Source organism: Emiliania huxleyi (assembly GCF_000372725.1).
Source record: "Emiliania huxleyi CCMP1516 chromosome Unknown EMIHUscaffold_119, whole genome shotgun sequence".
In the NCBI taxonomy this organism is placed as follows: domain Eukaryota; phylum Haptophyta; order Isochrysidales; family Noelaerhabdaceae; genus Emiliania; species Emiliania huxleyi.
The window spans coordinates 107,083-128,644 of NW_005201403.1; the positions used below are offsets into that span (position 1 = coordinate 107,083).

The window sequence follows — 21,562 nt, forward strand, 5'->3', positions numbered from 1 at the left end:
CGTGAAGACTACCTCCTAGTTCTAGAGAAAGGGTCGCTTTTCTTGATCCTCTTACATTTCGGTGGGGGGGGGGGGGGCAGCTGTGATGGGCAGCTGTGGCGTAGTCTTGGACGGCGGCGGGCTTGGGACACTTCAGGCGACTCGCCTCGCCGAAGTTGACGCGCGGGAACTCCGCCGCCAGCTGCGTCACCGTGCGGCGGCCGTCGCTCGTGTAGTTGGCGATACGCTCACGCAGAAGGTCCGTCGTCACGACGGGTGGCGGCCGGCACGGCTCGTGCCGCAGCCACGCGCCGAGCTTGCGCCACCACGGCCGCGCCCGGTGGAGGCACTCGATCTGCGGGCAGCCGATCATCGCCGTCTGAAGCGTCCGCCGGAAGGGCGAGCTGAAGATGGCGTCGAACGTCACGTTGCTGCGGGTCAGCTCGCGTCGAAGTTTGGCGGCCTGCCGCCGACCCAGGCGCGTCAGCGGCGGGTCCCAGTATGTGAGGCCGGTGACGCTCTCGAGCAAGTAAAAGGCGACGCCATGCGTCTCTCGCAGCGCCCGCCACTCCTCCCTCTTCATGAATCGCTGTCGCCGCTCGGCCTCCAGCTCCGCGGCGTTGTGGGTGCCTTCTGCGTGCCGAATGAGGTGCACGGTTTTGCAGCGAAGCCCCTCGGGCGGCGGGCGTGACGTCGGGAAGACGGCGTGAGCCGGGCAGTCCATGTTAGTCTTTGCGTGAATTACACGAGGACTGGATAGGCGATGAGCGAACGTGGAGAGGCGAGTGCGAAGGGGAGGCGTGATTGAGAGGGTCTGGTCGATCTTGTTATCGCCCGTTAAATTTCTTTTCATCGCCCCTCCCCGGAAAAAGAAACCCTACAAACGAGGCGTATGGGACGATCGCGCCCCCGCCACGGCCAGACATCTTGGCGCTCACGGCTTCCTCGCTGCTTGGACGCGGACAACACGGAGCTGCAGCCGCTCATCGCCCATGCTGCCCAGCTGGGGCTTGCCCGTCCTCATCACCACGGCCGCCGTCGCGGCCTACCTCGGGCTGCAGCGCGCTCTGCGCTGGCGGCGGGCTCGGCGGCTCGCGCGGCTGAGCGCCGACGAGGCTTCGGTCGAGATCCTCAACGAGATGTATCAGCTCGAGATGCCCTTCATCATCACCAAGGCTGCCGAGTTCGCGCTGTTCCGCACGTTTGGCGTGCCGACGATTTCCAAGCTGCTCGACTCCACCAAGGGCTTCGAGCCCGACAACGTCCTGTCTCGCTACGAGGACACGACGCTGCTCATCCAGCACTTCGCCTACTTCGACGTGCGCAGCAACCAGCACGCCGCCGCCGCGCTGGCCCGCTTCAACCAGATCCACGGTTTCTACGCCGACCGCATCTCGAACGACGACATGCTGTACACCCTCTCTCAGTTCATGCTCGAGCCGGCGCGCTTCTGCGCGCGCTTCGGCTGGCGCGCCTTCACGCCGCACGAGCGGGAAGCCTGCTTCAACTACTGGCGAGTGCTCGGCGAGCGGATGGGCATCCGGCAGATCCCGACGACGGTCGACGAGCTGGATGCATGGAACCGAGCGTACGAGGCGCGGGCGATGCGGTACAGCGTTACCAACCAGCGCGTCGCCGAGGGGTCGGTGCTGCTCTTCATCAAGCCCTACCCACGCTGCGTCCAGCCGCTCCTCCGGCGAGTCATCTACGCGCTGCTCGACGACCGCCTCACCGACGCAATCGGCGCGCCTCGCCAGCCGGCTTGGCTCAAGGGCCTCGTGCGCGGGCTGCTCCGCGCGCGCGCGGCGCTCGTCCGCCGCCTCTTGCTGCCGCGCCGCGCCGCCGTGCGGCGCGTCAACGCCGCGCCGGCGCACGGCTGCACCTTCCGCGCGCGCTACCCGCCGTTTGACTACCCGCTCGTCTCGTACCCGTACGCCAAGGCCCACCCCGATGGGTACACCATCGACGGGCTGGGCCAGCTGCCGGCGACGGCCGACGAGCTCGGCATGCCCACCGACCCGCCGCGCTTCGCGCTGGGTCCGGCGTACGAGTGCGAGCCCGGGGTCGTCGGTCCACGGTCAACGAGCTCTCGGCCGATGACTGCGAAAACTGTAGCTTCGAATTCTTCTTCCCCTCTGAGAGATTGGCGGCCTACCGCCACCGACGCTGCAAAATGATTAGCGAGAGGACCGTCTAAAAACTTCGCCCGAGGTAGAAAAAGAAAGTGGGCGTTTCAAAGCTCCAAGTGCGAGCTCCGAGCTGCTGGTTACATAGAGAGGCCCCTCTCTGGCTCACTGGCTGTGTTTTTCTGCCACGTTTTTTTTCTTTTGAGGGAGGCAGGCTGCAGGAAACGGCTGGAGGCGATTCGAGGAGGCGATACGGAGGAGCAAGCGCTTCTCTCTCTCGCACACGGCCCGCCTTCTGAGCTCACTGCCTCGGCCCGGCGGTGATCTCCTCTAGCTATACCTACCCCTGCACCCCCGCCTCGATCTTCTTGGGTAGCAGCTGGTCCGCACCGTGGTCCGACAGGTCCTCTCCGTGGCCTAGACAGCCGCGCTCGCCCTGGCCCCAGGTAAAGACGGCGCCGTCGGCGGTGAGGGCGATGCTGTGGGATGTTCCCGCCGACACAGCGAAAACGCGCTGGCCAGCGAAGGCCTCGACCTTCATCGGCAGCAGTTGGTCCTGCCAGTCGCCGTGGCCCAACTTGCCATAGGTTCCTTCGCCCCAGCTCCGGAGAGTGCCATCGGCGGTGACGGCGTGGCTGTGGAAGTATCCCGCCCCCACAGCGATGGTGCGCTGGCCAGCCAAGGCCTCGATCTTCTTCGGCAGCGGCTGGTCCTGCTCGTCGCCGTGGCCTAGCTGGCCTTCACCTCCCCCGCCCCAGCTCCAGTGGGCGCCGTCGGCAGTGAGGGCGAGGCTGTGACCATCTCCAGCCGACACGGCGACGACGCGCTGCCCAGCAAAGTCCTCGATCTTCTTTGGCAGCAGCTGGTTCTGTTGGTCGCCGTGGCCCAACCTGCCATAGTAGCCATAGTAGCCGTAGGGTAGCTAGTAAAAGAAAGAAAGAAAGAAAACACACAAGCCAAGGGAGATGGGAGGACGGCACGCCGCCTAGTAAATAAATAAATAAAACGGGCACGCCAAACGAGGGGTGGGAGAAGGACAGGGTCCCCACCTGCACGAGCAAGATCTTGTAAGGCGCCTAGTGTCGTGCGGGTGCACAAATTCTTTTCTCAGTGCACAAGGTAGGTGGAGCTGTGTTCCGCGGCCCAACCCAGAGGCTGCCTCGCGCGCGCGATGGGGCTGCCGTTCAACCCGCTCGCCCCCGTCGACCGCATCGCGGGCGTCGAGATATCTCGGGCGCAGTGCGCCGAGATGATGCAGACCGACTGCTCGATGCAGGGAGCGATCGGTGTCAACGGCCACTGCTACGTGCTGAGCGAGCGGGGCCATACATGCAGCGACGCGTGTGAGGGAGCGGCGCGCGTCGACGTGGAGGCGACGCGCAAGTTCTCCACAGACAGCGCGGTGGTCACTTGCCTCGAGATGGCGCTCGGGCTCGAGTCGCGGCACGACATCATGGACCAAGTGGGGCAGGCATGCCCTGGGATCCACCTCCTCATCGACGGACTGCACCGGTGGCACTGCTACCCGCAGTTCACCGCCTTTGACTTCCCGGCCGGCTTCCGCGCGCCCTGCGCGTGCTGGTCCGCGCCATCGCCGCCGCCGTCGCCGCTGCCTCCGTCCCCTCCGCCGGCGCCGCCGCCGTCATCGCCGCCGCCGCCTTCCCCACCCACGCCTCCGCCCCCCTCGCCACCGCCCGCGCCGCCACCGCCCTCCCCTCCACCCACACCGCCGCCGCCCTCTCCTCCACCTGCGCCGCCGCCGCCCGAGCCGCCGCCGCCCGAGCCGCCGCCGCCTTCGCCGCCGCCGTTGCCGCCGCCGCCCTCTGCCCCTCCGCCGTCGCCGCCGCCGCCGCCGTCTCCTCCGGAGCCGTCTCCTCCGCCGCCGCACCAACCGCATCCCAAGCCTCCGTCACCGCCGCCTCCGCCGCCGTCGCCTCCGTCGCCGCCCCCGTCGCCTCCGCACCCGCCGCCCCGTCCGCCGCCGAGCCCGCCGAGCCCGCCATCGCCGCCCCCGGGCCCGCCGCCTCGGCCGCCGCCGTCGCCGCCCCCGCCCCCGCCACCTCCTCCTGCGCCGCCGCCGCCCTCGCCGCCGCCGCCCTCGCCGCTGCCGCCCTTCCCGCCCCCTCACGCGCCGCCTCCAAACCCCAAGGCGCCTCCTGCGCCTCCCGCCGCTCCGCCGCCGTCGCCGCCGCCGCCGTCGCCGCCGCCGCCGTTGCCGCCGCCTTCGCCGCCGCCGCCTTCGCCGCCGCCGCCCTTCCCGCCTCCGCCCTCACCTCCGCCGATGCCTCCGCCGCCGCCCAGCCCGCCTCCGCCCTCGCACCCGCCGCCCCCGTCGCCGCCGCTGCCGCCCTCGCCGCCCAATTCGCCACCGCCCTCGCCGCCGCCCTGCGCGGGGCACTACGTCACCGGCCACTGCTGGGTGCTGACGGACGAGGGCCAGTCGTGCACCGACTTCTGCGGCTTCCCCGCCGCGGTCAACGCGACGAGATGGGGCGCAGCTCCTCGCCGGGCGAGCAGTGAGTGAACTCCTCGGCTCATTCATAGGTCAACGCCGACGAGATGGGGCGCAGCTCCTCGTCGCCCGACGTCGCCTACCACCTGACCTCGGCGTACTCGCTCAACAACGTCTCCTCGCCGCACTTCCACCGCCTCGGCAAGGAGTGCTCGGGCGAGTCGCAGTACTTGTACATGCCGCTCGCAAACGGCTGGGACTGCTACAAGCACGAGACCTTCGACCGCATCGACGGATGGCAAACCGCAGCCGACGCGCCCGCGACGTCGCGCGGGGTCTTGTCCGGGACACGTCCCGGCCGGCCGTAGGTTCCGCAGCCCCTGCACCTGCAACGAGCCGCAGCCAGAGAGGCTGCCGCAGGCGGCACTCTTCGGGGTCGGGGCCGGCCTCGCCGCGTTCCTCGTCAACTTCGCGCTGGGCGGGCTGCTGCACGGCAAGACGCGCCGCCGCTCGTCGATGATCGCTTGCGCGCTGCTCTTCGTCGCGCAGCAGCTCTTCCTCCTCCTCGTTCTCTACCACTTGCACCAGGCGCGACCGCCGCCGCCGCCGCCGCGCAAGCCACCCCCTCTCCCTCCGACGCTCCTCGCTCGTCCGACTGCGGCGCACTGATTCCCGTCCCCGCCCACGCACCCCTCACGCCGACCCGCCGCCCCGCCGCGCCGCCCCCGCGACCCCTCAGGAGGAGTTTACCATCCCCGAGGCTTTCCTCGCCAGCTGCATGCTCGCCTCCCTCGCAGCGACCGCCCTCTTCACGCTCAGCCCGGCGCCCCTCTTCATCGCCATCCCCGGAGACGTCGTCTCCACTCCCCGCGGCCTCGTCCGCATCACCTCCACCGCCCCGTCCGAGGACGGCTACTCCTCGCGCGCAGTCGCCACACCGGGCTCTCGCGCCCTCGAGTATGAGTCGCTCCCCTCCCCCTCCACCGGCGCATGGGGCTCCCCTTCCTCCGCCGGCGCCCCCTCGCCCGCCGCGGCGCGCGGCAGCGGCCTCCACTCACCTCTCGTGCGGGTGATGCGCTCGCCCACGTGCGCGCCTGCCGGGGGAGCGGTCGCCGCTCGCTGTGGCGTCTGCTCACGCGTCTCTTGGCTGTGGGCAGGAACGAGCCGGGCAGCGAGGAGACGATTCCCGCCGACGACCTGCACACGTACACGCCGAACGGGGAGACGGCGCTCCGAGGCAAGCTGACCGGCCTCCTCGCAGCGACGGGGCTGCTCACGCCTGTCGAGGGGCTCGTCTCGCTCGCGCCAACCTCTGCAGTCAGCTGCTGCCTCAGCGAGCACGAGGCCAAGCAGAGAGCCGAGAGAGCGACGCTGAGCGGCGCGGTTGCGCGCGGCGGCGGCAGCGGTCATGCCGTCGAGGGCGAGTCGCGGCTCTACGACCTAGGAACCTTCTAGGAACCTTCTAGGAACCTTCTCGTAGGTCATGCCGTCGAGGGCGAGTCGCGGCTCTACGCGCCGATCTGCTTTGTGCAGGCCACGTTCGGGTCGGCGCCGCCGCTCTTCTTCCTCTCGGTGCTGCTCGCCAACGAGGGCTTCCACCGGGTCGTCCACAACATCGGCCTCAACCGCGGGGAGGCGCGACTCAGACACCGCCAGGACACTTCCCAGACACTTCCTTCTCGGCAGACGCCCGCCCAGCCGCGGAGAGCCGCCTCGCCCTTCCCCCCGCCCTCGCCCTTCCCCCCGCCCCCCCCCCTGACGGCCTCAGCCCGCGCTGCTGCACGGAGAGATCCTTGATGACTGAATGGTTGCAAGATTGAGGAGTTGAAGACTCCTCTGCGCCGCAGGACATCCTCGCCAACCGACTCGACGTGCTCACCGTGAGCGTCGCCGCCGCCCTCTGCTTCTTCAACTCCATCGCCGCCTCGGTCGGGCTGCTCTTCTCCTCCGCAAGTAAGGACCACAATGTCGTGCGGCACGAGCTCATCGCCCACCGCGGCACCCTCGTCGGCATCACCGGCTATCTGGTCTCCGACATGGCGCTCCGCGTCGCCGCCGTCGCCACGCTCGGCTCCGCGCTCGACGAGTACGCCATCGAGGCGGCGCTCGCGGTCTGGGGAGGCGCGGTCGGGGTCACGTTCGTCGCCCGCACCTTCCAGCACGGCCCCGGAGCTTGCCAGTCTGCGGCCGAAGGAGGCGACCTCGTGTCTGGCGCCGTCGGCCTCGCATACGCCGGGCTCCGTGCGTGGCTTGACGCCATGGCGCGCACCCCTCCCACCGCTCCCCGAGCCACCAAGGCCCTCCCCGCGACGCTGCGGCCCTCGCTCACTTCAGGTGCGCGGCACGATGGCGCTGATGGCGCCCGCCATGTTCCCGTACTATCCGGCCAGCGCGCTCGTGCTGGATGCTGTGGGCAGCACCGCTGGATTCGTCGCAGTCGGCTACGCCGGTCTCTCTGACAATTTGCCCGACCCGCACTTCGACCCGAGCTTCCAGTATAACGCGGTGCTCCTCCTCCTCGCGCTAGCGACGTGGAAGCTCCTCGCGTTCGCATTCGTCTTCCTGGACGCGGTGAGCGGGAGGTCGCTAATCAAGAAGGGGGCGGCGCAGCGAACCGAGCTCTTCTGATCTCGGCACCTTCTGTAAAGCCCTCGCACGCCGAGCCCGCTCTGATGTGCGATGTGCGCGCGCAGAGACAGGCGCACGAATGATTGAAAGTCGTCTATCTATCTATAGTTCCCTTCGTACTGTGTTGTATGATGAATGCCGCTGCCGTTGAGATGCATGTGCGGTGTGTGTATCTGGGAGCGAGAGCAGTGTCTACAGTACCTTCACGTGGCAGGCTGCTAAACGCGACATCAAAGCGGCCGAGCGGATGGCCGACGAGGCAAAATCGTGGTTGGGAGGCGGGCCTGATCCCGCCGTCCCAGGCGACGAGTCTGGGCAGTGCACGCAGGAGCGATCACACACCCTTTGTAGACTACGTCGTTGAATGAATATACGAACCCAATCCCCAATAATTGGGAACGAGTAATGACACACGAGAGAGTGTGAATGGGTAATGACACACAAGAGTGGGAGATCAATGTGATCAATCCCCGGGCAGCGACGAAAACACACGCGACTCGAGCTGAGTGCGAGTGGCGTATCGGCGAGATGCGGGCCAAGATGCAGGCTGAGCTGCGCGAGCAGCTCGACGCGCTGCAGATTTCGATGGAGGCAGAGGCGAGGCGCGCTGGTGCCGCAGAGGCGGAGAGGTCACGGCTGCACAACAAGATGGAGGGGATTACGCACACGCGTGATTGATAGTTGCACTTGCAGAGGCGCAGCGCAAGGCAAATATAGGTGGTTGTTAAGAGATATACGTAGCGTTACAGTCGCACGGTCGTCAACGCTCCCACTGTGTGGGCCGCCCGCGCGGACCCCGGAGAGCGGAGAGCTGCTGCGCGTGCAGACAGCGTTGCGCGAGCATTGGAGAGGCCAGTCCCCGGCGATCTAAAACTAAACGCATTGTCGGAGCACGGAGGCCATGTGGTGTGTGTGGGGGGGCGCGCGGGCGCCGCGCGCGCTGCCAGGCGCCAGGAGAGCATTCCAGTTTACTCTATATGAATAACAAGGCCGAGCGTTTTTGATCTCTGGGTCTGTGGGGGGCCGAGCCGCCTCGGGGTGGCGGGCGGGCGGGCGTTTTGAAAAACAGAATTTTACAACAAAACTCCCTCGCACAACACTGAAAAACAGAAAACAGAAAACAAGAGGGGCCCCGGGGGCCCGGGGCCCCACTGGGAGTAGAAAATACGCCCAAGGGGGCCCAAGGAGGCGGCGCGGGGAAGCAGCATCAGGTAGGTGAGAGCAGGAAGGATGGCGCTTAGGGTCGGCTTTGAACAAGGGTTTCCAGGTTTTAGATCAGTATTGGTGTCGGCACACATCTCCACATGAGGTCAGCGGCGCGCAGTGCCTCTCTCGCAGGCTGATTTTGGCTGTTTTAGCTTGTTTTTGTTTTCAGTCTAGGGGGCCCGACCCCCTCAGAGGCGGCGGGCGGGCGCCCACAGACCTGAGCCCTGGCCTCGACACCTCGACACCAAACCTCGACACCAACTCGACACCTCGACACCCCATGCCAACTCGACAAACTCGACACCCCTCGACACCCCTCGACACCCCTCGACACCCCTCGACACCATCTAGGCTGAAACCATGCTCGTCCGTGTCAAGGTGCCAAACTCGACCCTTCGACACCCCTCGACACCCCTCGACACCCCTCGACACCCCTCGACACCGCTCGACACCGCTCGACACACACCGCTCGACACCGCTCGACACCGCTCGACACCTCTGATGATCCTAACACAGCAGAGACGTAGACCCATTGGAGTCACAGAGTTAGAAATCAGGGTTGCAGCAGCAATCAAACTTGGCTGGCAGTACTTTCATCCCTGAGTTGCAGCCTCTCAAGTTCTAGCTCAAGTTGCAGCTCAGTTGCACCCCTGTTGATGCAGCAAACATGGCAGTACTCAGGTAGCCCTAAGGTGCTGCACAGCACCTTGTACAGTGGCAATGAATCCTCACACCAGTGAGCTTGTGCCATGAGTGCAGACCTGTGGTCCATTGCGCTTTGTGCACTGGCGACGCTCGGCTGCAACGGCGACGCTGCAGCGGCGGCGACGCTGCTGCGATGGGGTACTGTAGCCCTTAGCTGCTGGACAGCACCTTGTGCAGTGGCAATGTCCACTGACTCATGGCACCAGCCTTGTGAAAGGAGCGCTGTGGTCAGTTGCGCTTTGTGCGCCGGTGGCGCTGCAGGGGCGACGACGCTGCAGCGGCGACGCTGCTGCGGTGCTGCGCCTGCACAGCACCTTTGTGCACAGTGGCAATGACTCCCGGCACTTGATGTCCTCAAATGTCCACAGAGAGTATACTGGTTGTGCTCAGGTTGTGCTACATCAACAGGGTGCAACTGAGAGGCTGCAACTATAAGGGATGAAACAGCTTTGCAACTGCTGCCCAAGTTTTGTTGATGGGCTGCAACTGCATCCTGCCACCTTGGACACCTCGACACCTTAGACGCAAAACCCCTTGACAACACTCGCGACACCCGCTCGACACGCTCGACAGACGACACGCTCGACACCCTCGACACCCCTCGACACCCCTCGACACCCCTCGACACCCCTCGACACCCCTCGACACGGACAAGCGTGGTACCAGCCTCGACAGGCCTCGACAGGCCTCGACAGGCCTCGACACCTCTACCCCTCGACAGCAGCAGCTCGACACCCTCCACACCGGGCCTCGACACCTCGACACCAGGGCTCAGCCACAGACCCAGAGATAAAAAACGCTCGGCCCAACGCACGACTTTCTTCAGCACACTTGAAGATTCACTTGCCACAACCACTCTCAAAAAGCGAAAAACAAAATCCGTTGTACTCGTGTGCACACACCTATCACCTTCTCCGACGATTCACTCTGTATTAAGCACAGGCGAACAATCCTCTCCCCTCGCCGTCTAACAGCGACGGGGCTCTCGCACGCGCTGAAAGAGAGCATGTGGAATGCAGTCATGCCATCACCGAAGCTTAGATGCGCTCAATCGGCTCGATTGGATCAAATCTGCTGTTTGCTCTCGTGCCACCAGGAGAGCCAGAGCCGGCATCGTTCGCGCGCCGTGCACGCAGAAGCGCAGGACTAAGGGTCACTTCATCTGGTTTGAGCTCCGCAGACGATGGCTCAAAGTCTGTCGCAGACGAGGGCTCGAGCTCGGCGGAAGATTTCGCTTCCCCAGACGCGCCGGCGGCTTTTGCCCACAGCTCCGATCGATGCTCACTCGTGGCATAGCCCCAGACCACTCGTGGATTCGAGTGCGAGAAGCGCCAGCGGAGGTACGCAGCCTCGTTACCAGCATAGTAGATGCGAACGTAGATCGCCAACAGCAAGGGAGGTAGCAGCAACAGCAACAAGAGCAGTAACAGCAAAAGGGTTGACTCGTCGTCATCGCTGTCATCTGATGCCGCTGCATCTTGCTGCCCAGGCGATGCGCTTGGGGGAGGGGAAGGAGATGACACGACCGTCGAGGAGGGGGCGGGCGGTTGGCTTGCGGCCGGGGTGCGAGGTGGCGGCGGCGCTGTTGCATGGGGCGGCTCCGCCGTTGTCGGTCCCGGTGATGCGGCCGGGATTGGGACGGGCGGCGGCGCTGTTGCGGGAGGCGGCTCCAATGTTGTAGCATCGGGCGACGGTGGCGAAATCACAGATGGAAGTTGAGGTGGAGCTGGCGATGACAAGGGGGGAGGCATGTGCAGCGATGGCGAGACGGCAGGCTGCGACGGTGGCGAAACCACAGACGGAACTTGAGGTGGAGCTGGCGATGGCAAGGGGGGAGGCGCCAGCGGAGGCTGGGGAGGCGCCGGAAGCGGCGAAGAGAACGGTGCACGCGGCGGTGGCGGTGCAACCGGTGCCGGTGGTGCCGGTGGCGAAGGTGGCGGAAGCTCTTCACGCACGAAGAGGATGTAGCCCTGCCTGGCGTTCACGGAATCGTCAGCGCATGATTGGATGTCGATGGCGTCAAAGCCACGGCATTCCCAGCCGTCGCTTGACCAATCGAATCCCGCGCAGTTTTGCAAGGCATCGCACGTCGCCTTGCAGGACTCAAGCGTGCGGACGCCCCCAGAATCGGAGCGGGAGCTCTGACTTTCGATGAACACGGTGCTGAGGGTGCAGGGCGCGCTTCCCCCGCGCACATCTTGAAGCGAGCTGTAAGCCAGTCCCACGTCTCCGGCCGGTGCAATCAACACTTTGTATGTGATGGTAGTTGGATCCACCGTCAGCGTTACTGCTCCATACTCCGTGTTCCAGAGGTCTGTTGCTTGGACAATGCTCTCCCTTATTGAGAAGGCGTGCGTGATGTTGAACGCCAACGTGGAGATGCGATGAGCTGGGCCAAACACCATCACATCCACCATTTCGGGTGCTACTCCTGCAGCAGCTGCGACTGCGTGCTCGAGCGCAACGAGATAAGTCTCTGCAGGCGTGTCTGGGTCCGCGGGGTCGACATAGAACTGCGTGCACGTGGCGTTCAGCTCGGCCTCGGTGCCAGTGAGGCCGTTGATTGCGCTCCAGCACCAGCTCTCGTCGAGCGAGCCCGTCAGGCGCGTGCGGTGCTGCGTGTACTCGAGGCCGGGGCTGGTGGAGCCGTTGCAGCCCGTGGTGATGGAGTCGCGGTCGTTGGTGCAGACATAGATGCCGTTCTCGTTCTCGCCGTAGACACACTTGGCGCAGCCTTGCGAGCAGTCGAATGCGTACTCGGCCGGCTCGGGTGGCTCCCAGAGCGGGTCCACGTAAGCCCCCTCGCAGTGCTCCTGGTCGGCCGGCACGGGGACCGAGGATTCAGCACTCACCCTGCCGCCGCACCACTCGCCGTCGACCTGGCCCGACAGATGAACGCGACCGAGACGGAAGGCGGTCGCCGGGCACTCGGAGATCAGCTGCAGCGAGACGTCTGAGACGTTCGCACCGGCGAGCGCCATGATGCCTGTAGTTCAAGACCGGCGGCCGAGGACCGAGGAAAAGGCCCGCCGCCCTCAACTTGAAACGCAGCCGTTGGATGAACAACCTTGGAATCGTTAGGGCACCGGGCACCCACGAGGAGGAGTCTCGTTGACGTTATTTACGCCATCTCTCACAGTAGCGCCCGATAATTCGCTCGTGGTGCACTCACTCCCTCTCTCTCTCCCTGCCTGCCTGCATGCAGACTCCATCCAGTCCACCAGCTTGCTTGCTTGCGCTCCTCTCTCTCTCTCTCTCTCTCTCTCTCTCTCTCTCTCTCTCTCTCTCTCTCTCTCTCTCTCTCTCTCTCCCCCCCCCCCCCCCTGTGTGTGTGTATGGCTATGGGTGTTGCTCTTCTTCGGGGCGTGTTGTTTGTGGCTGGGGTATACGCTCGCTCGCTATCGCTCTGTTGTTTTGTTTCTATCGCTGTGACGCTGTCTGAGTCTGTCGCCCCCCAACGGCCCGCCTTCGGGCAAACGGGGATGTTCGTGCCACATACAAGAGTCTGTGAAGTAAAGAGATGTAGGACCTTCCTTACTTGGTCCGCCTCTCACACCCTCACTGTCTGTCTGCGATGTGCGCCTCTTGTTGAGCACTTGAGCACTGGATAGGGTTGATTCCATCTGGTACGGGACCCCTCGATCGTCTCTCCCTCACTACGGCACGCCGCCACCACACACAGTCCACACGTTTTCGGTCGCGCACACACGAGACAGGGATTTCATTTAAGGAGAGGAGTGTGGTGCTAGCCGTCGCCCGCCCTTGGGCGTCTGCCTCTTCCTATCTCTCTTCGCAGTTTCTCGCCAATTCTCGCAGCAACCTTCATGCCACCTCGCGGACTATCGTGTGCGTGGTGTGTGGGCGCACTTGGAGCACTGGAGTGCAGTCATCAACCTCACATCCAGGGCCGGGGAGCTGAGGAGCGCACCCAGCGGGCCGGATGATCGGGATCGGGTTACGGGCTAGAGAGCCCTAGCCCCGGGGGTGCGCGTTCGCAGGGAAAGGGCCGTAAAGTAAACACGGGTCTCCGAGGGTTAGTCCGCGCTCCAGGTTTCCCCTAGCAGCAGAACGCCCCCTCTACTCGGAGCTAGTAAACACCAGACACGCACACGACGTACATCCTCACTGGCGCCGGTTGACTTGTTTTTGTGCGTGAAATCCAAACAAAAGCGTCGTTGCTGTTTCTCGACTGTCTGTGCGTGCGCGTCTTGGGTCCGGGGTTGTGTTTTTGTGTCAATGTTTTTTGTGTCAATGTCCCATCCCCCTGCGCGCGGGCCTTCTAGGCCCGCGGGTAGTCTCCCCCCATCCCCACGGCCTCCAGGGCTCGCACCTCAACCTATCACAGGCCAGCGCACAGCGCCATAGGACGTAGTTTCTTCTCATAACAAGGCCTGTGAACACAGCGCCATCAGGTATTTTCTTCTCAATAACAAGGCTGTGAAAAGCGCCGGGCGTTACAATCTTGCGTGGATTGACAGACATGCGCCAACCATGGACAACTCAGCGGTCAGCAGTCGGCGGGCCCTTTGCGGTGCATCCATTCGGCAACAAGGGCGCCGATTTGATTGAGGCTATCCGGCTCGAGCGCGTCGAAGGTCGCATTTTGCTCCCTCGTGATGGGAGGCTCGAGGCATCGGCAAAGGTGCGGGAGTCCAGATGCAGGGCACACCCACAAGTGAAGATCCACACCTCACCTGAGTCAGTTCAAATGCTCCTCCGCGACTCCGATCGTATTCAGTGCAGGCCCGTCGACAGGCCCGTGAGTGCTCCGCAATGCCGGCGACAAAACCTGGTGCCGACAGGCCGCCGTGCCTCTGCCTCAGACGCATTGGAAAGGCTCAGAAAGGAGCAGAGTCTCGCGAATGACAGGGCCGTGAGGCGGCTTCGACAGCAGCAGCAGCTTCGCGCGGCGATTGAGGATCGCGCTTTCCAGGACGCCGTCAAGTCCATCAGGAGCGAGCAGGAGCACTTTGTGCCGGCGGTCACGCTGTTCTTGCGACTCCGTGCCGAGGACCAGGAGAACAAGAAAGTCACGTTGCATCAGAAGTGGGAAGCTCAAAGGCTAAGCACTCAGAGTCGACTCGCAGAAGCTATCTTTTGACAAGCTTCGCAAGTAACGCGAGCGGCGAGGTCACGCGGCTAGACGCAGATCTTGAGGAGGGCGCTGTGCCGAGCACCCCGACCCGCGGCAGCCCGTCTCGCCCGGCAGCCGTCGTTACCGCCTGGCCTCGTGTGTGAGCTGTGACGCTGTGACGGACACGTGCGACGTGGGGCACTGGGCGGGGCACGTGCTGGAGGCGAACCACTGGAGGGCGCTTTTGAGTCCACCGCGCGGGCTGCGCACGAGGCACGCGAGACACACAGGCTGCTGGCTGGGGGTTAACTGTAGTGAGAGTCGGGCTGGTGGTTCGACAGTGTTTTGTCTGTACGTACTGTTCCACCGCGACCCATAGAACACAAAAAGTCATGGACGACCCTACTCTTCTCGCCGAGGGACGGGTGCTTTCAACGCCGCCGCTTTTCACACGTGTGCGCGCGGTGCCTGCCCACGCAAGCGGGGCACGGCTTTGTGTTCTTTGGCTTTGCGATTCCCTTGCGGCGTCCAGCGGCCGCGGCGGACGGCAAGGCTGCAGCAGCACGTTGCGGCATGGAGCAGGCGGGCGGCGCGGCGGGCAGGTAGTCGGCAGGCGCCTCCGCGGCGGGTGCGCGTGTGCCGTCGAGCACCTCCTCGAGGAAGGTGAGGGCGCTCTTTCTCATCTGGGCCTCGCCCGCGACGTGCATGACGCCCGCCAGCTGTGCGAATTGGACCCGCGCCCCCGCCTTGGACAGCTTTTGCCCCGCGAGGGTAGCGCACTCGAAGAGCACCTGCTCGTCGCCGCTGCTGTGCGAGATGAGCACCCGCGAGCCGGCAAGGCCGCCCGTCTTTGCGCTCCGCACGAGAGCCGCGCGTGCCCGCGGTGTCAGCCAGCCGGCCAGCAGCCCCCACCCGGCCAGCCGCGCCCCGAGCGTCAGCGCCGCCTCGGCCGCCAGCGCACCGCCCTGAGAGAAGCCGACAAGAGCAGTGCGCGAGGGAGGGACCCCCTCGGCCGCGAGCGCCTCGATGGCCCGGTGGACGCGTGCGACGCTCTCGGCGTACCACCCCTTGGGGTCGCGGGTCTCGTAGTCGCGCGACCCCACCCGTACGGCGCCCGAGTCCAAGAAGTCTCCCCACGCCGGGTGCCGCATCTTTTCGTAGCAGGTGATTGGTCGCTCTGGCGCTCGCAGGTGCACCCACTTCCATCGCGGATGCCGCCGCCTTTCGGGCTCGAGCCGCATTGCCCACGACTCGGGCGTGTCGTCCAGGCCGTGCAGCCAGATGACAGCGCCAGTCGCCCGGTCTCCCTTCAGCGGGCCAAAGATGATGTCGCGCGGGACGACTGGGGATGACTCGTCGTAGGCCCAGAACCCTGCACCTACCTTGCAGGCGCGCGAAGGCTGTCGACCCTTTCTGCTTTGGCTCCTCGTGCTTGTCATGAAGGCTGTGGACCCGTTCTGCTTGTCTCCTTCGTCCTGGCGCCTTCGCGGAAAAAAGAACTCCCCCAGGTCAACGAGGAGGGCAGAGCTGCGACGAAAGGCGAGAGAAGCAGGCAAGCAGCGAGAGCGAGGGAGCGGCAGGCGGCGGCGCTAGCGCATCACACCCCTCTCCTTAAAATCCCTGTGTGGTGGCGGCGTGCCGTCCTCCCATGCCTCTTGGTTTTTTTTCCCGCGGCTTTTCCCGCCTTCTAACCTGAGGGAGGGTGTAGAGGATGTAGAGTGTAGAGCGCTGTAGAGATGTAGAGATGTAGAGCGCTCTGGAGCGCTGTAGAGCTGTAGAGCTCTACATCCGCCATAGCGGGTCAGCAAGCCCTAAAACGGCGGGAAGGGTAGGGCTATATCGATAGAGCTAGAGAGCTCAACCACCCCTCCACCCCTCCACCCTCCACCCCTCCACCCTCCCGGAGCGAGAGGGGTCCGTCCTCGAGCCCTCCCACTTCCACCCCTCCGACCGGAGGGCTCGCCAGCCCACAGGGCTGGAGGGTCCCCGTCGGATCGGCGTCGGGAGGGCTCCACAGGGTCCCATAGGGCTAGCGCGCTGGGAGGGTGGAGCGGTCCACCGGGATTCCGGGAGGGAGAGGGATCAGGAGGGCTGGGCGAGGCGGGAGGGGTTGCGGGGTCCCAGGAGGGCTCGCCGCCCCCCGGCCCCCCCGAGCTCGGGTGATAGGCAAGAGGGCTCGGGCGCCGGGTGGGCTCGGAGGGACGGTCGGACAAAGGGAGGATCTTCGTGGCGGGAGGGCTCGAGAGGGGTCGGAAGGGCCTCCGGGAGGGGTAGCAAAAAAAGAATGGCGCGGATCTTCCGAGAAATAAATAAATAAATAAAAACGGACACCTCTCTACTGTGAGATGGGTAAAAATCTTCCGAGAGTGCCCGCCACAGTAGTAGCTATGAAAAAAAGCGAAACCGAGAAACGCAAAAACGGGTCCGATGCGCTGATGGAGATGGCAGCCACGCTTCGAAAGAAAAAATAAGGCCCGCTCTGCGGTGCGGTGTGTGTTTGCGAGTGACTGCTACCATCCTGCTTTTGGTTTTGCCGCACGAGGGACGGCTAGACTAATACGCGGCCGCACCACCACCTCTCGGCTGCGAAAGCGCCCAACGGCTCCTCACTTGAGGATACAGCCCAGCAGCCCGCCGCCGGACCAGGTCTGCGGCGTGAGCGTGAGCGCGAGCTGCTGCACCTGTGCGCCCTCGCCCATCCGCACGACGACCACGTCGATCGGCCGTCCGACCGACGCCTTGACGGCGGGCACGATCGACTCGGAGACGCCCCTGAAACCGGCGTGCAGCAGCGGGCCGAAGGCGATGATCGAGTCGCCCGTCCGCAGGCCAGCCGTCGCTGCGGGCGAGCCCGGGTAGACGTTCCCCACTTGGCACATGGAGCGCGCGTCCTTGAGCTGCGGCTTGAGGTCGACGAGCAGGTCGGGCCTAGAAGGGAGCCGCCAGTCACGGAGCAGAGGCAGCGGTGCGGCGCGGCGTGACGAGCAGGGCGAGGCCGGCTCTGCTTGAGCGACTGGCCCAGCGCGAGGCCGGCGGGCGAGAGCTTGTTGCCTCCGAGCCGCAAGCTCGACAGCTCCATCGCACATCCCGACGCGACCGCTCTGCAGAGCACGTGCACCCCCGCGTCGCTCAGCCGGTTGAAGGCCAGGTCGAGCGTCTCGACGGCGCAGCGCGAGTGGTGCAGCGCCTGGCGAGAGGCGCGGAGAGGGGGTGAGGTGCAGAGGAAGGGAGGTGTGGCGAGGGGGGCGAGGCGTGTTAGCGGGGAGGGACGAAGGAGGGGTGAGTGCGCGATGGCCTGGATGAGCGGCTCGAGGTGCGAGTCCCGCAGCGAGCAGTTTGCGAGGCAGACCTCTCGCTGCGCCTCTGGCTCCTGCCTCAGCCCTCGCAGCGCCGCCTCGAGGGCCGGCGGGAGCTTGTCCTCGCCCTCCTCCTCCTCGCCTGCACGCGGCACGGCCGCAGTGGCCGTCGGCGAGCGCGCGGGGCGGGGCGAGGGGAGGGGCGAGGGGCGTGGGCGAGGGGCGGGGCGAGGGGCGGGGCGGCGCGTGGTCGCGCGCCCGAGTCTGATCCGGCGGCGGGCTCTGCAGGCTTTGGCTGCGGAGGAGGCTGCTTGGCGGGGACGGTCGAGACGGCGATGGGCTTGGGGAGGGGGACGGCGACGGCGGGAGTCGCGTTCGGAGGGCGCGTCTCCGCCACCGCCTCCGCCTCCGGCCTCGCCTTCTCCGCCCGCACCTCCTCCTGCATCCGGAGCATCGCCTCCTCGATGCAGCGCCTGACGGCAGCCACGCCCTGCTTGCGCATGGCGGTGGCGACGCCGCCGCTCGACTTGCAGGTGAACTCGCAGTCCAGGTCGTCGAGCATCGTGGCGCTCACCTGCGGCAGCGGCCGCCGCGTCGTCAAGCGACGGAGAGGAGGGCCAGAGCACTGGGGCCAGAGCACTGGGGCCAGAGCACTAGGGCCAGAGCAGAGCCGAGGGCGGGGCACGCGAGGGGCCGAGGGGCGGCTCACGTCCGGCAGCTTCATGGAGCCCTTGCACGCCTCTCCGCCCTCGCCGTCGCTCGCCTCCCACTTGAGCTTGACCTCCAGGTCGTAGATGAGGAAGATCTTCCCCTTGCGGTTGTTGATGCTCGCCTCGCCCGTCACCTCGGCCGACTTGACTCTGGCGAGCGCGATGGGCGGCTCAAAGGTGCACGCCTCGAGGCAGCGGATCAGCTCCTCCTTCGTGTTCTTCGACACGTCCTTGGACGTCCAGTGCCAATTGTTGCAGTTCCGACCGTCCTGCAGAGGCGAGGCGCCGGTGGACGGCCGGCGGCGTGCACGCGACGAGGCGGCCGGGGTTTAGGGGCCGGGGTCCGGGTCCACACACCTCCCGCTCTTTGACGATCCACCGCTGGTCGCCCTCGCCAAGCTTAGCCATTCCGTCGTAGGCAAATGTGGCCTGCTGCAAGCAAGTGGCCCGGCTGCGTGCAGCGGCGTTGGAAGAACTCGCGGCGGAAACCAAGCTAGAACACAACTAACGCTCTCACGTTTCAAGAGACACCGATTTTCTTTCTTTCTTCTGCGATGGCCGGATCGTTAAGCTGCGGGCTCGTCGACGTGTCCTATTGTCCTCCACTTGGGCTTCTTTCGCGCTCCTTGCTTCAAGGCCAAGCTCGAAAAGAAATCCGACGCGATCGCGGCCCGACTTGTTGGCTTGCCTCTGAGCGCCACCGCACAGACAGACAAGTCGCCACGGCACATGACGCGTGAAATCTGCCGATCGTGGCGCGTCCCTCTCGTCACGCTCTTCGCCGGCCTGGCGTCTGCCGATGGCGACGACGGCGGCGAGGGAAAGTGCATGGGCTGGCGGCAGACCGCCGGCTGCAGCCCTTCGGGCCGGCGGGAGCCCGCTCGCGACCGCGGCTGCGACGTGAGCATAGGGCAGGACTGGTCCGGCTACTGCGAGTGCGCGGGCGGCGTGCGAGCCGCCGAGTCGACCTGCACGCACGAGAGCTTCACGTGCGAGGCCAAGTGTCGAGAGCAGTGGGCGTGGCTGCGGGAGCAGCGAAAGAAGCGGGCGGAGCAGGAGAAGGAGGTGGAGAGCGCGTCGGCGGACGACAACCTCGCCAAGCTGTACAAGCGGGGCAAGGGCTTCTACGTGATGGGCAACACCGAGCTCGCGCTGCGACACTTCCGCGAGGCGCTCAAGCTCGACCCGGAGCACGGCGCCTGCAAGGCGGACTACAAGCAGGCGAAGAAGCTCGAGAAGCTGCTCGGCAAGCTCGAGGGCGTGATGGGGAAGGAGGTGGAGGGCAAGGGGCGGATGAAGCAGCTCGAGCGCGACGACCAGTTCGAGGAGGCGCGCGGCCTCATCGAGGACTCGCTCGCCCTCTCTCCGCCCGCCGTCTACCGCGCGAGCTTGTACCGCGACCTCTGCATCTGCTGCACTAAGCTGCGGCTCAAGGACGAGTCGCTGTCCGCGTGCAAGGAGCACCACGCGCTCGACTCGGGGTCGGCCGCGTCTCGCACGCTCCTCGCCGAGGCCTCCAGCAATAGAACATATTATAATAATACACTGTAATCGCACTCTCCTCGCCGAGGCCTCCCTCCTCCTCACCCTAACCCACCCTACCCTATACCCTAACCCTGACCCTAACCCTAACCCTAACCCTCTCGCACGCTCCTCGCCGAGGCCTCCCTCCTCGCCGAGCGGTACGAAGACGCGATCGGCATCTACCGCAAGCTCGCCGAGGAGGACGAGCACTCCAAGGAGGCGAGAGAGGGGCTGCAGCGCTGCCTCGCACTGTCTTCTAGACGACGGGGCGTACTAGTCTCATGCCCTGTGCTAGGCGCGCGAGGGGCTGCAGCGCGCGGAGAAGCTGCTCAAGCGGTCCCGCGAGGAGGACTACTACAAGGTGCTCGTGAGACTGCGGCCCCAAACACTGACCCCAACCCAACTCAAACCCTCACCCTTCCATGAGGTGCTCAACGTGTCGCGCTCCGCGTCGCCGAGAGAGATCAAGCGCGCGTACCACAAGCTGGCGGTCGAGTACCACCCCGACAAGAACAAGGACAAGGCCGACGCAGAGCGCGAGGCGGCCGAGGTCAAGTTCAAGTCGGTCGCGCTGGCGTACGAGGTCGCCGTCGGAGATGTTGCCGAGATGCAGCCGGGATACAGCCGAGATCCAGCCGAGATACAGCCGAGATGCAGCCGAGATGCAGCCGAGATGCAGCCGAGATGCAGCCGGGGTGCAGCCGAGGTGCAGCCGAGATGCAGCCGAGCTACAGCCGAGATGCAGCCGAGGTGCAGCCGAGAGGCAGCCGAGATCCAGCCGAGATCCAGCCGAGATGCAGCCGAGATGCAGCCGGGGTGCAGCCGAGGTGCAGCCGAGGTGCAGCCGAGGTGCAGCCGAGGTGCAGCCGAGGTGCAGCCGAGATGTTGCCGAGATGCAGCCGAGATGCAGCCGAGATGCAGCCGAGATGCAGCCGAGGTGCAGCCGAGATGCAGCCGAGGTGCAGCCGAGATGCAGCCGAGATCCAGCCGAGATGCAGCCGAGATCCAGCCGAGATCCAGCCGAGATGCAGCCGAGATGCAGCCGGGGTGCAGCCGAGGTGCAGCCGAGGTGCAGCCGAGAGGCAGCCACGTTCCGAGTCGGACGTTGCCAGAGCGAGGTTGCTGTGGAGCCGCTTGGGAGCCTCCAAACCCTCGCCCCAGGTCCTGTCTGACGAGGACTTGCGACGGAAGTACGACGAGGGGGAGGACGTGAGCGGCAACCCGGGCGAGCAGCAGCAGCAGGCGCAGCAGCACCCCCCCCCCCCCCTCGACCCGCCCCGACGCCGCCCCTCGGCGCGTCGGGGACGCGCGGACTCACTGCCGGAGTGCGCGGTCTGTTCTGCAGGAGCAGCAGGGCGGCATGTGGATGAACCACGGCGGGCAACACGTCCACGTCCGCTTCAGATGAGGAGGGGAGGGGAGGAGGAGGCTGCACTGTCCGACCGGACGGGTGCTGCCAGCTCGACCAGAGCTCCCCAGGACCCTTCCTGCACCGACGCCGAACGAGAGTGTGAGCGGGTCGGGGAGGCGCGCGCGCCCAGTCTCGTCAGCTTCACCACACCGACGGTCGGCGCTCCCGCGGCGATCGGCTGTGTAGGTGAAGGGTGTGGGCCCCGGCGAGACCTACTGCCTAGTTGTCCGCGTCTCCTTGGTGGGCGTCCTCTCGCTGCGTGCGCAGCCACGACTCGTTTGAGTATCAGACACATGTCACATCTCCGTCAAGCGTCATACGGCTGCCGCGAGAGAGAGCGCGCGAGAGACGCTCACCCGCGAGAGACGCGTTTAGGTTTATTACGACTTACGTCGCTCCGCTAGCTTTTCAAACGGCCTATATCCTCCTGTGCCTTCCGCGGCTGACGAGC

The 21,562-nt window shown here is 65.5% G+C and overlaps 5 protein-coding genes across 5 annotated transcripts; 3 read left to right on the forward strand and 2 right to left on the reverse strand.

Annotated features, from left to right (window-relative positions):
* Positions 1 to 21: 21 nt before the first annotated feature.
* EMIHUDRAFT_224694 (hypothetical protein) lies at positions 22 to 703 on the reverse strand (the record flags this gene model as incomplete). The annotated part of the gene is made up of 2 exons (XM_005790687.1): positions 22 to 50; positions 142 to 703. The coding sequence occupies 2 exons, from the start codon at positions 701 to 703 to the stop codon at positions 22 to 24; spliced, it is 591 nt and encodes a 196-aa protein (XP_005790744.1).
* Positions 704 to 1,049: 346 nt separating this feature from the next.
* EMIHUDRAFT_55506 (hypothetical protein) lies at positions 1,050 to 1,814 on the forward strand (the record flags this gene model as incomplete). The annotated part of the gene is made up of 1 exon (XM_005790688.1): positions 1,050 to 1,814. A coding segment is annotated over one exon (765 nt), but the record flags the coding sequence as incomplete, so codon positions are not given.
* Positions 1,815 to 3,234: 1,420 nt separating this feature from the next.
* On the forward strand, positions 3,235 to 7,427 carry EMIHUDRAFT_454696 (hypothetical protein). Its single transcript, XM_005790689.1, has 9 exons — positions 3,235 to 3,730; positions 4,193 to 4,578; positions 4,650 to 4,892; positions 4,978 to 5,124; positions 5,318 to 5,520; positions 5,715 to 5,962; positions 6,038 to 6,159; positions 6,405 to 6,818; positions 6,892 to 7,427. Exons 1-9 carry the CDS (start codon positions 3,277 to 3,279, stop codon positions 7,183 to 7,185), a joined length of 2,511 nt encoding a protein of 836 aa, XP_005790746.1. The 5' UTR covers positions 3,235 to 3,276; the 3' UTR covers positions 7,186 to 7,427.
* Positions 7,428 to 14,601: 7,174 nt separating this feature from the next.
* Positions 14,602 to 18,584, reverse strand: EMIHUDRAFT_224700 (hypothetical protein; the record flags this gene model as incomplete). Its single annotated transcript, XM_005790690.1, has 7 exons — positions 14,602 to 15,652; positions 16,781 to 17,098; positions 17,185 to 17,357; positions 17,520 to 17,603; positions 17,945 to 18,040; positions 18,176 to 18,445; positions 18,534 to 18,584. The coding sequence occupies 7 exons, from the start codon at positions 18,582 to 18,584 to the stop codon at positions 14,602 to 14,604; spliced, it is 2,043 nt and encodes a 680-aa protein (XP_005790747.1).
* A 321-nt stretch (positions 18,585 to 18,905) lies between these two features.
* On the forward strand, positions 18,906 to 21,420 carry EMIHUDRAFT_454697 (hypothetical protein; the record flags this gene model as incomplete). Its single annotated transcript, XM_005790691.1, has 6 exons — positions 18,906 to 19,688; positions 19,839 to 19,919; positions 19,996 to 20,061; positions 20,128 to 20,283; positions 20,862 to 20,942; positions 21,046 to 21,420. 6 exons carry the CDS (start codon positions 18,906 to 18,908, stop codon positions 21,106 to 21,108), a joined length of 1,230 nt encoding a protein of 409 aa, XP_005790748.1. The 3' UTR covers positions 21,109 to 21,420.
* Positions 21,421 to 21,562: the final 142 nt, after the last annotated feature.

Coding starts and splice junctions, on each gene's coding strand:
- EMIHUDRAFT_454696 (XM_005790689.1), top strand. CDS start 3,277: ATGGGGCTGCCGTTCAACCCGCTCGCCCCCGTCGACCGCATCGCGGGC. Junction 4,893..4,977: donor CGCCCGCGACGTCGCGCGGG/GTCTTGTCCGGG, acceptor AGGCTGCCGCAG/GCGGCACTCTTCGGGGTCGG. Junction 5,125..5,317: donor AGCAGCTCTTCCTCCTCCTC/GTTCTCTACCAC, acceptor ACCATCCCCGAG/GCTTTCCTCGCCAGCTGCAT.